This window comes from Littorina saxatilis, linkage group LG14 (assembly GCF_037325665.1).
Source record: "Littorina saxatilis isolate snail1 linkage group LG14, US_GU_Lsax_2.0, whole genome shotgun sequence".
Classification (NCBI taxonomy): Eukaryota; Metazoa; Mollusca; class Gastropoda; order Littorinimorpha; family Littorinidae; genus Littorina; species Littorina saxatilis.
In genome coordinates, this window is record NC_090258.1 from 29,165,913 (window position 1) to 29,179,118 (window position 13,206).

The window sequence follows — 13,206 nt, forward strand, 5'->3', positions numbered from 1 at the left end:
ACATATATAACTTGTTCAAACAAAATATGCTCCTACTCTATCGGTATCTATGAAAGACAGGAGAATTAAGTGTCTACAGGTGCTAACGGTTGGTGCAATAATTGTGATGGGAGCAATTAATGGCCGCGTGGATAAGACACCAGCCTCCCAAAAGCGGATGGTTGTGTGTTCGAATCCCAACTGCGCCTGGTTAGTGAAGGGTGGAGATTTTTTAATCTCCCAGGTCAACTTATATGCAGACCTGCTGGAGCCTTATCCCCCTTCGTGTGTACACGCAAGCACTGCAAGACCAAGTGCGCACAGAAAAGACCCTGTAACCCATGTCGGAGTTTGCTGGGTTATAGAAACACAAAAATACCATGCATGTATCCCCTGAAAGTGGCATATGGCTGCCTAAATGGCGGTCATACTTCTAAAACCCCATGTGGGAGTTTCATCCCATGAGCGAAGAAGATTAAGAAGGTGCAATAGTAAATGTTACAAGTGAAAGTAAAAGTGCAATGAATATGGGATGGTGAAATTGGCAACATTTTAAAAAACAACTCCGAAATGGAAGACAGTTTTCCTTTTTTGCCGTTCGATGGGAATTAAAGTGGCAAAGAAGCGTTCAATGGAATATTTTAACAAAATCAATAAACAAGGTATGTCATTGGAACATTTGATTTATGACAAAACAAACTGTTGTGTAAAACATAGCATAACGTTATGTAACATTTAGTTTTGTCATAAATGAAACGACTTCCAATGGCATACCTTTCTTGTTTTTTTATTCTGAATTTTGGAATGTTGGCAGTGTATTTGTGTTTGGATTCATATTTTAACAGTAATGGAACTAAATCATTCCTGGAGCTTATTACAGTTCTGCATAATGTGGACAGGTTTTATGGACCTTATATATTTCTGTAATTTTGACATCAACTAAACTTGGCATTACATGTACAACACTGGGACTTCAGTGATCTCATAAAGACATTTTTTGTAGATGTATACAGATTTATTTGTACAGCCTGTGTGTGTGTGTGTGTTTGTGTGTGTGTGCTTGTGTGTGTGTGCTTGTGTGTGTGTGATTGTGTGGACAGCTGCGTGCATGTATGTGTGAGTGAGTGTGTGTGTGTGCGTGCGTGTGTGTGAGTGTGTGTGTGTGTGTGATTGTGTGGACAGCAGCGTGCGTGTGTGTGTGTGTGTGCGTGTGTCACTATGTATGTGTGTGTGTGCATGTGTAATAGGGTATGCACACTTTCTGTGGGTCCAATAAAATTGCTATCAATTTGTTTGGTTTTATTTTCATTAAGACTTCCACAGTGTCCGATACTTTACCGGCCATTACTAATGTGAATGTCTTTTTTCTTTACATAATTATGATCAAATGCTGATAAAAACTCAATTAACTTGTGATTAGTGGTGTCATTTGATTTGAATATGAGTATATTAATAGTGATAGAAGTCCTTGAATCATTATGCTTCCTATTGAATTTTATGTTTGGCGCCTCAGTATTACATTTTGAGAGAATACTCTTGAAAGATTGAAACACAAATGATTTTTACATTAGAATGCTTCCTTTTTTGTGCATGAGTACAGCAGGTATTTTTGAGTTGATTTGTGTTTTTCTCAAACAGATTTTTTCTTCTCATTGTGCCCTTGCCTTTCATTGTGAGTCAGTATGTGATTGTACTGGTTTTGAAGCAGATATTGGATGTTTTCATTTGTTTTTTTATTGTCAGTAGTCAGATGACGGGCAGTGAGTCCGTTATTTCATTGAGAGTGGCACTGTGGGTGTGCGAACCAGCATCATTTTGTTATACATTGTATACTTTAAAGAAAGTGTGTGTGTGTGTGTGTGTGTGTGTGTGTGTGTGTGTGTGCGTGCGCACTGGTTTGTACAGATTTTTTGTACTGAAATTCAAGGATTTTTCAAGAACTCTCCATACCCTTTGAAGATCAAATGAAGCACCCTCTTACCTTTAAAGCGGGCAATGTAACACTTCCAGATCACGATTAAGTTGAAGGGGCATCAAAAGGACACCCTTGTTTCTCTCCCCGCATGTTGATTTCAATCACTGAAGGGACAGTTGCTTACTGTTTAACCTTTTTAAAAAAAAATTTCTCCATTACTTTATTGTCCCATTGCTGGAAAATTCGGGTCGCTTCCTCCCAGTGGAAAGCTAGCAGCAACGGAGTCGCGCTACCCAGGTGTCTGTATGCTTAAAGCCACCTGCACTTAGGGCAGAATGACCAAGGTCTTTTACGTGCCACTGTGGTGACACGGGGGTGGGACATGGCTTCCGTCTCTGGGTCTGCACATAAAGTTGACCTGTGTCCGCCCCGGCCCGAATTCGAACCTGCGACCTTCCAATCACAAGTCCAGTGCTCTACCAACTGAGCTACTGGGCCCCCTTGCGATTTTAAATTAATGAAACCTTGAAATCGTCTACTGCGGGTGGTTGCTCTGCAGTCTATCAGCACCGTTTTAAGGTTTTTACAGACTTTGAAGGAGCTTTCCAGGCTTTCAATGACTTCTTCTTCTTCTGCGTTCGTGGGCTGAAACTCCCACGTACACTCGTGGTTATGCACGAGTGGATATTTACGTGTATGACCGTTTTTACCCCGCCATGTAGGCAGCCATACGGTGCTTTCGGAGGAAGCATGCTGGGTATTTTGGTGTTTCTATAACCCACCGAACTGTGACATGGATTACATTATCTTTTCCGTGCGCACTTGGTCTTGTGCTTGCGTGTACACACGAAGGGGGATACGGCACTAGCAGGCCTGCACATAAGTTGACCTGGGAGATCGGAAAAATCTCCACCCTTAACCCACCAGGCGCGGCCGGGATTCGAACCCACGACCTTCAGCTTTGGAGGCAGGCGTCTTACTTGAAATTGATCCCTTAAAATTCAAGCACTTTCAAGGATTTCAAGCACCTGTACGAACCCTGTGTGTGTGTGTGTGTGTGTGTGTTTGCTTAAAGCTGATGCGGATATTGTGCACTGTCTGATGATATCGGCAGATGAATATTAATGTTTCAATGTCAGTTTTCAGTCATGATTGAACATTCGAGTTTGATCATTATATACATGAAGTTCATGACGTAAAGTTTTGTTCTCAATATAATTTGATCATAAAATCAGAAAGATGTGTAGTTGTTGAATAAAATTGATGATTAACCTTCGCCGGTGGTCGTGGGTCCGTGTAGAACCAGAAGGATTGTTAATTGCAAATATCTCTTAAACTAGTTGGAATTTTTTTAATGAGCTTTTAAGAATGCCTCAGGCACCTAAAAAGCTCTTATGTCCTAAAATTTCAGCAAGAATTAATGTTAAAAAAGGTCATACATATTTGGACTACAGACATCATGGGGCTGTACGGACCCATGTTTCTCAAAGAAGAAAATGAGAAGCATGGGTCCGCACGGCCCCACGATCGACTTCCGTGTGTAGTCGATAACCCGGACGGGTGAAGGTTAATTTGAATGTGCATGTAGATACATTGTATAACCATTCCAATGCGTGGCGGGGATGTAGCTCAGTCGGTAGCGCGCTGGATTTGTATCCAGTTGGCCGCTGTCAGCGTGAGTTCCATGTCAGAGTTCGGTGGGTTATAGAAACACGAAAATACCCAGCATGCTTTCTCCGAAAGCGGCGTATGGCTGCCTAAATGGCGGGGTAAAAACGGTCATACACGTAAAAACCGTGGGAGTTTCAGCCCATGAACAAACAAACAAACCATTCCAATGCAATTATGTTTTATGTTAAAATTATGGTTTGTTTGAAATCTTGCCATTAGTAGTTCATCCAATTTATTTGGATTATTCTTGATTTGTTCTGCGTTGATTTCTGCTTGATGAAAAGACAATTGTGAGAACTCATAATACATTCTTGGTGCTATTAGACAAAGCACTTGAAGGAATTGATAAACTTCTTGTTGGTTGACAGGATTTGAACAATCAGAACAAAAACTTAAAGTGGATTTTGTTGTCGTTGCAGATAATAAATAAAGAGAGATAATCATAATTCATACTGATGCTTAAGTCTTTGTCTCCTGTATGTGCGAATGTTTGTGTATAATATTTCATTTGTCTCCCATGCAATTTGTTCGAACACATAGAAACAGAGATTAAGGCCATGGTAACATGGCTAAAAAAGATAGGGTCGGTAGGTCGGGATTTTTTTTTTTTTCCCCCAAATGTAGACCAATAAAACTAACTTTAAAAATCGCGCAAAGAGACTGGATTCACTATACATAGAGACAAGACACTCAACACATTTACAAATCGTCAGCGGACTTTCGTTTCCACACGTTTTTGTTGTTCATTTTCTCACCCTGTCCTTTGCCACCAAAAAAAATAAAAAAAATTTGAGTTTGGAAAAAAAAAAGTTTAGGGTCGGCGCCAAAATTTAGGGTCGGTCGGGTGACCAGAAACAGACAATTTTTCTTTTGGCCTAATGGATGAATGTAGAAACAGACATGACATACATAAGACATATGATTTTATTACAACCACGGGCAGTACACTGAAATGTTGCTTGACTAGAGTACATTCTTCTTCTTCTTCTTCAGCGTTCGACAGTAGACGAACGGTGAAGAAGAAGAAGAATGTACTCGAGTACATTCAATACATAATACATTCCAACACAACAATCAAACAAGAGTGCTCACCAAGCTGTGTTCACACACTCACTTCCACTGATGGGGTCTATGTCGACCAAAAGAGTGGGATTCCCTGTAGGTGGAGTTCCTGGAGGTGGATTCCCTGTATACAGGGAATACCACAGGGTGGAGTTTTTCAATAAAACTTGCAAACCATATTCGAATTTCTAAGAAATATAAAAAAAGATTGAAAAACATCAAATTCTACCGATGTCGCCAAGCATCACGTGACTTTCAGCGATATCAGCGACACGCTACAGGAACTAAATCCTGTGGTATTCCCTGTATACAGGGAATCCCCCTCCAGGAACTCCACCTACAGGGAATCCCACTCTTTTGGTCGACATAGACCCCATCAGCCTCACTTACACCCACGCACTGACACACACCCACGCATGCACACAAACACTTTCTTTCTTTATTTGGTGTTTAACGTCGTTTTCAACCACAAAGGTTATACACAAACACTTTCTTTCTTTATTTGGTATTTAACGTCGTTTTCAACCACGAAGGTTATATCGCGACAGGGGAAGGGGGGAGATGGGATAGAGCCACTTGTCAATTGTTTTTTTGTTCACAAAAGCACTAATCAAAAAAATTGCTCCAGGGGCTTGCAACGTAGTACAATATATGACCTTACTGGGAGAATGCAAGTTTCCAGTACAAAGGACTTAACATTTCTTACATACTGCTTGACTAAAATCTTTACAAACATTGACTATATTCTATACAAGAAACACTTAACAAGGTTAAAAGGAGAAACAGAATCCGTTAGTCGCCTCTTACGACATGCTGGGGAGCATCGGGTAAATTCTTACCCCTAACCCGCGGGGGGATTATACACAAACACACACTCTGTGTCAATCAGTGCAACGTGACCAAAATCAATGTTTGTATACTCTTTAATAGATGCAATAAGGATAAGGATAAGATTGCATATAGTCCTGTGAGGTTATACCCTGCACATGGGAAAGCAAGCTGCCAATATATTCAAGTATACTACCTTTTTTTATTTTTAAAATTTTTTTTTTTTAACTATAACAAGAGTACAGAAAATAAGTCGCAACAGTATACAACATACTAAAATCAGTCAAAGATTAAAATAAAACACAATGAAAATTTCACCGAGGTGTTTAAGTTAAAGCTTCACATATGAAAACATAACTGCATTCATACATGTAGTTCGAAAACTTCTAAAAGCATGTAAAAATGGAATTTGAAGCATAAAGATAAAAACAATCAAAACTTTCACCGAGATGTTTATGTTAAAGCTTCACATATGAAAACATAACCTCATACAGACATGAGACCAGCAAATGTTCCAAAAGTAGGAAACTAAGCCGGGGTCCAGGGGCAACGCCCCGGTAGGGGGATCAGGGGGAAACAAAAGTATAATTTATAACAATCACACACACACAAAACTTACTTGAAAACTTTCAGAAAAACACTCTTCATAGCCAACAGCACAACAAGGAATCACTCAAGTCTTACAAGCATTGTGAAGCAGGAGCATACAAGTTCTCAGAAGCATGAAGAGTGTCACCGTCAGGGCAAGTGTCAGCAATTCTTTTTACGTTATCACTTGCCATTGTCTTCGTTCATCTTTTGTTTTCCTTGAGAAAGTATTTTTTAATACGCAAATTTGGACTTTCATTTTGCTGTGTTGGAGTTGTGTTTTGTTCCTTCATATTCAGTTATTGCAATGCAAACAATACAATCACTAGGCATCCACATACTGACACTGTGCTTTATCATCAAAACTTTTTTTTCTCGGGCTGTTGAAATATGGTATAGGCCAGTAATGGTACTAGGCTACCGAGTCAGTGAGAGTCAAGAAGAAGAAGAAGACTGAAGAAGAAGAAGAGTGTGTATGGCTTCATTACGACGGAGGATAGGCGCCCAAATATTAATAAAGAAAGCTTACCTCGGTTGCAGAAACAACGGAGGTTGTTGTCTGACGTGCTTCCAAGAGCCCTCTGTGCTTCTTGCTTTCAATGTGACGAACCAACACATTTTTTTCCACCAAGTCCGTATTTCACCACGCAGTGGCCGTTGTCGCACCACGTGCACACGGCCTGACCGGGGATGGATATCTTGGCGATACTGTCACCAATGAGCTGGCGCGCCTACCTTTCTTGTTGATAGTGACAGTCACTTCTTCTGACAGCCAGTTAGCTTTCCACTTGTTTTTCACACTTTGGTCGTCGATCGTAAGAGCTTCCACAGCCGACAAAACACTGAATACAGAATCCAGACGCCATGATGCTACCTTTTTCACCTTCGGCGTTTGGAGATCGGCAGCCAATCAAAACATCCCGCAAACCGCCATCGGTGAATAATTAAGCCTAGGCGATAATCGTCGGAGATCGACAGCCAATCAAACGCGATCCATGATACTGCTATGGGTTCACGCGAGTGCTGGGGTGCGAATGCACTGACTTCAGACGCAGACAGCTTCAGCTGAACGGTTCATACCACCACCACCCCTTTTTTTTCTCAACGAATTTGCATCGATCTCAAGAATGGTCTGTGAGCTAAGGAAAATATCGGAATTCCGATAAAATTCGGACCAGTCCCATGTCTGCTCATACATGACTAGTACATAATGTAGTTCAACTTCTAAAAGCATGTAAAATGGAAGACAATGAATTGGGCATGATTCATGCAAATAAAAATATTTTGCTGTGTGTATCGATAGATGAATAATTAACCCTTAGGCTGGTTGTCGCGACATATGTCGCGCTACTTTACGTATACTGTCACCTGGTTGTCATGACATATGTCGCGCTACTGGCTCAGTCTGTTTGGTCGGTTCCGATTACCTCCCATGGATGTGAAAATCTATATGACCGCTTTTCTTTATTTTTCTCTTTGTTAATTCACCAGTGGCTATGTAACATGTGTTACAGAATTGCACCAGTTTAATGCAACCCTTTCAACACACGGAATTTTGCCGAATTTTGACACATTTCCAAAAAATATCATTAAATATCTGATGCACTTACATTAAATTGGTTTGCTTTTGTGAAATATTTGATTCTTAAATGTTTCTAATTAACATAACATGTACAAGGGTAAATTTAACACATAATCCAAATATTTTCAAAGAAATTGGTATATTATTGGATTTCGGAAAAAGTTTTGCTCTTTGAGACACCAACACACTTTTGGGTGGGGTTGGAAACACACTTCCAGGTAGAAAACGGTTCATGGGAAACAACTCATCCTTTCTGGCCTATTTAGCAAACTGGCAGTGGAAACGATTGCCTCCCTTTACCGTCTCTGGTGTCTGTGAATTTTTTTTAATACATTTTTCTTCCTACCGCCAGTATACTGGTGCTATGTCGTGAAAAAGCTGGGGCGAGGAAGTACCGTTTATTGGACAATCCTCGCCGCAATGAACGCTAGGATTTGGAGAGAGAATGCTAGCATGCTCTGGAGGTGCTCGCTATGCGAGAAAAAATGGCTGCCGCATTGCTGCCAATCCGATTGGCTGTTTGTGGCCATTTACCGAACAGTGCAGACGATCTTTTCGGTATCAACACCATTGGTTGATACCGAAAAGATTGTCTGCACTGTTCAGTATCAACCAATGGTGTTTAAATTATTGCGTAGCTCAGCCATATTTTCATATTCACTCTCGCTTTCTAGCTCCGCGAGAGGCTAGCCGCGAGCAAGTCTCGCCTGAAAGAAACACGCATCAGGTCTAGAGAAGTGTGCATGATGAAAAAGAGTACTGTACCAAAACCTTAAAAATATAAAGCATGTATATCTTTAAGAAGAGCACACCCTTTGTGGGCACAATTTTTCTGTCATTCACTCATGTTTACTGGCAAATTGTAAAACAATTGTGAAAGTGGATAACAATTCAGTCATCTAGGAATGATTTTTAATCGAAGATTTGTGTAATTTTCATTTAATTCTGATCTGAGAATCAAAATTTTGTTTCAGATTCTGACAAGAAATACGTTTTGAGTTGTAGAATAAACAGGATCTTCTACATTCAAAAGAATAATCAAAACAACAATAATCTGTATAATGCAAGCACCCAAAAGCAAAATATATGTACAGGCAAAATAGTTTGTTCGCATCAATGTACATGTGAATACTGACCAGCACCAACTACATGTATAAGCAATAGAAAGAAAAAGTCAAATGTAAACTAATTAAAAAAATTAACGACTACGGGTAGTATAAAGTTACAACAAATGTTACTGAATCACAAACAATTAAGTGATTGTCCTACTGTAAGGCCAAAAAAAAAAATAGGTGTGGTTATGGTAACATAGCCAAAAAATATAGGGTAGGAAGGTAGGCAATAACTTTTTTTTTTTAAACTTTTTTTTCTAATGTGTACAAATTAAACCTACTTGACAGAGAAATAAGTGTGCGACTCGGGCGATTTCGCTTTCATTGCGTTTTCTGCACTTTTTTTGTTTTGTTTTTGTTTGTTTTGACAAATGTAATAAAAAGTTATAGGGTCGGCCCCTAAAAATAGGGTAGGTCGGGTTACCGTAACCACACCTATTTTTTTTTTAGGCCTAATACCAGAGCCAAAAGGCCACACGCGAGCAAGACAAGCTCAACTGGTAGTGGTACAAAAAGACCAAAAAACACAAAACAATGTTTTACAGTGGAATGCCAGGCCTTCTAAGACAAGTACAAATGTACCACAATACTGGTAGTGATACAAAAAGACCAAAACCACAAAACAATGTTTTACAGTGGAATGCTTTATGTCCTACTACAGGCTAAATATTTCGCCTGTTAAAGACAACAGAAAGCATATATAATTATGTAAGAAGGTCATAAGCTGCATCGATCAGCATATTCATGCATATTGAAAAATGTGGAAATCAACACAAAAATATTTAAATATCGAAAGCATAAATACTTGCTAAAGCTATGATTTTAACGACTGCGTATTATTATTAATATTTGGCACAGATGGATCATTTTAATAAGTAATGCATATCAACCCTGATCTTGGAAAGGAATTGAGAAAAAAAAAAGAATAACATGGAGAACAAAACAAAATGTCTGACCATACCAAGGCCTCAATAAAACACTACACCTGGTAACATTAAATGCTTGACTTTTAAGGGGCTGGAAGTACATTCTTGCCATATAAATTACATTTATAATGATAATAATAATAATGAGGATATTTATATGGTGCAAATCCAAATACAGTTCTAAGTTATCAATTCTTCCTCTGCGTTCGTGGGCTGTTAGTCCCTCGTACACTCGTGTTTTTGCACAAGTGGATTTTTACGTGTATGACCGTTTTTACCCCGCCATTTAGGCAGCCATACGCCGCTTTTAGAGGAAGCATGCTGGGTATTTTCCTGTTTCTATAACCCACCTAACTCTGACATGGATAACAGGATCTTTTCCGTGCGTACTTGGTCTTGTGCTTGCGTGTACACACGAAGGGGGATAAGGCACTAGCAGGTCTGCGCATAAGTTGACCTTGGTGATCGGAAAAATCTCCACCTTAACCCACCAGGCGCAGCCGGGATTCGAACCCACGACCTTCCGCTTTGGAGGCCGGCGTCTTACCACCAAGCCATTGCGCCCGTTATCAATTCAAAGACAGTTCAATTTTGCCTTACTTTTTGTGCAAATGATTGTTTCCGTTTTGTCGCACCTCAAAACAAGTTCTTATTGTATACTCGTGTTTATTATAGCGATTCTTTATGTTCTGATACACAAAATGTCATACACGTAAAATTCCACTCGTGCAAAAACACGAGTGTACGAGGGAGTTTCAGCCCACGAACGCAGAAGAAGAAGATACACAAAATATTTGATCAAAAGTTTCCCGAGCTGCCAGGCTTCATTAATTGCAATGAAATTCCTTCAGTTAACTTTGCAACACAACATAGAGTGGTCCTGGTAAGCTATATACTTTTATGAATGAAATAAGTACATAGATATAACATTTTAATGTAATTGTGGCAGTTTGTAGGTTTGTATACCCTGGTTAACGTAGTATTCTCCCCTGAGTAAAAACAACAGACGAATTCCGAAAATACCAGTTGAGTTTGTATGAGTTGTGAAAGAGTGAATACCCTTGCTTTTTACACAGACAAGCATTGGAGGGGCCAATCACTATCAAGGGGTGTGTCAGAAACATGTGGACAGGAGCACACGTGAAGTTATTGGTCAGATCTTCTTTTCTTCTTCTTCGTTCGTGGACTGAAACTCCCATGGTTTTTAAATGTATGACCGTTTTTACCCTGCCATTTAGGTAGCCATACGCCGCTTCCGAGGGAATTTATCAGATGAAAAGCAAGGGCATTCACTCTTTCACAATCCATATAAACCCGACAGAGTTATTTCCAAAAATCATCTATTTCTCTCATTTACTTCTCAATGCCGAGTTTCTTGCGATTACCGGAAAAGGGTCTATTTCTCTCATTTACTTCTCAATGCCGAGTTTCTTGCGATTACCTGAAAATGGTCTATTTCTCTCATTTATTTCTCAATGCCGAGTTTCTTGCGATGACCTTAAAATGATCTATTTCTCTCATTTACATCTCAATGCCGAGTTTCTTGCGATGACCTTAAAATGGTCTATTTCTCTCATTTACATCTCAATGCCGAGTTTCTTGCGATGACCTTAAAATGGTCTATTTCTCTCATTTACATCTCAATGCCGAGTTTCTTGCGATGACCTTAAAATGGTCTATTTCTCTCATTTACTTCTCAATGCCGAGTTTCTTGCGATGACCTGAAAATGGTCTATTTCTCTCATTTACTTCTCAATGCCGAGTTTCTTGCGATTACCTGAAAATGGTCTATTTCTCTCATTTACATCTCAATGCCGAGTTTCTTGCGATTACCTGAAAATGGTCTATTTCTCTCATTTATTTCTCAAAGCCGAGTTTCTTGCAATTACTTGAAAATGGTCTATTTCTCTCATTTACTTCTCAATGCCGAGTTTCTTGCGATGACCTGAAAATGGTCTATTTCTCTCATTTACTTCTCAATGCCGAGTTTCTTGCGATGACCTTAAAATGGTCTATTTCTCTCATTTACATCTCAATGCCGAGTTTCTTGCGATGACCTGAAAATGGTCTATTTCTCTCATTTACTTCTCAATGCCGAGTTTCTTGCGATGACCTGAAAATGGTCTATTTCTCTCATTTACTTCTCAATGCCGAGTTTGTTGCGGATGTACGTAGCGATCAGCTGCTGTGGTCTCTTCTCCCATACCGCCATGACGTCATGGGGTGTAGAGATTTGGTCACCTTTCAGACGATCCAGCAGTGTAACACACACTACTGCACCTGCTCACACAAAACAGTGTAAAATGTGAGAAAAAATGTGACACACCCAACAAAATTGTCTGTCTGTCTGTCTGTCTGTCTGTATGTCCTTCTCTCTCTCCAGCTGAGCTTAATTTCTCTCTCAATTCCTTACTCTTGATGCTAGCCCTGTATCTGTATTATGCTGCAAAGCAGAGAGACTCTCTCTGTCTCTCTCTCCTCCTCTCTGCCCCCCCCCCCCTCCCACCTCTCTCTCTCAAGAGCTAAATATCTCTGAATTCCTTACTCTTGATGCCAGCCATGTAGCTGTATGCAGCAAAGCAGAGAGTCTCCATCTCTCTGTCTCTGTGCTACCCCCCCCCCCCCCCCCCCCCGCCCCCCCCCCTCTCTCTCTCTCCAGCTGAGCTTAATTTCTCTCTGAATTCCTTACTCTTGATGCCAGCCATGTAGCTGTATGCAGCAAATCATCGAGACTCCACCTCTCTCTCTCTCTCACTTTCTTTATCTCTGTCAGTCTCTCTTTCATTCTCTCTCTCTTGCCAGAGCTATTACATTTCTCTCTGAATTCCTTACTATTGATGCCAGCCCTATAGCTGCACGCAGCAAAGCAGAGAGTCTCAATCTCATCGTCTCTGTCTGTCTCTGTCATTCAATCTCTCTCTCTCTCTCTCTCTCTCTCTCTCTCTCTCTCTCTCTCTCTCTCTCTCTCTCTCTCTCTCTCTCCCCAGAGCTAAATTTGTCTCTCAATTCCTTACTCTTGATGCCAGCCCTGTAGGTGTATCTCTCTCTTTCTCTTTCTTTTCCTTACTCTTGATGCCAGCCCTGAAGCTGTAATCTCTCTCTCTCTTCCTTACTCTCAATGCCAGTCCGGTAGCTGTGTCGCTCTCTTTCTCTTCCTTACTCTCAATGCCAGTCCTGTAGCTGTGTCGCTCTCTTTCTCTCTCTTTTCCTTACTCTTGATGCCAGCCCTGTAGCTGTATCTCTCTCTCTTCCTCACTCTCAATGCCAGCCCTGTAGCTGTATCTCTCTCTCTTCCTCACTCTTGATGCCAGCCCTGTAGCTGTATCTCTCTCTCTCTCTTCCTTACTTTCGATGCCAGCCCTGTAGCTGTATCTCTCTCTTTCTCTTCCCCCCACTCTTGATGCCCAGAGCCCTGTTCCTGTATCTCTCTCTCTTTCTTACTGTTGATGCCAGCCCTGTAGTTGTATCTCTCTCTCTCTCTCTCTCTTCCTTACTTTCGATGCCAGCCCTGTAGCTGTATCTCTCTCTTTCTCTCCCCCCCAC

General features: G+C 40.6%; 1 protein-coding gene across 1 annotated transcript in view; it reads right to left on the reverse strand.

Annotated features, from left to right (window-relative positions):
• Positions 1 to 5,534: 5,534 nt before the first annotated feature.
• LOC138947514 (uridine phosphorylase 1-like) overlaps positions 5,535 to 13,206 on the reverse strand; it is a 36,811-nt gene continuing 29,139 nt past the window's right edge. Inside the window, exon 8 of the mRNA XM_070319001.1 lies at positions 5,535 to 11,943. Within this exon, the coding sequence (XP_070175102.1) occupies positions 11,801 to 11,943 (143 nt within the window). The 3' untranslated portion in view covers positions 5,535 to 11,800. The remainder of the gene's footprint in view (positions 11,944 to 13,206) is intronic.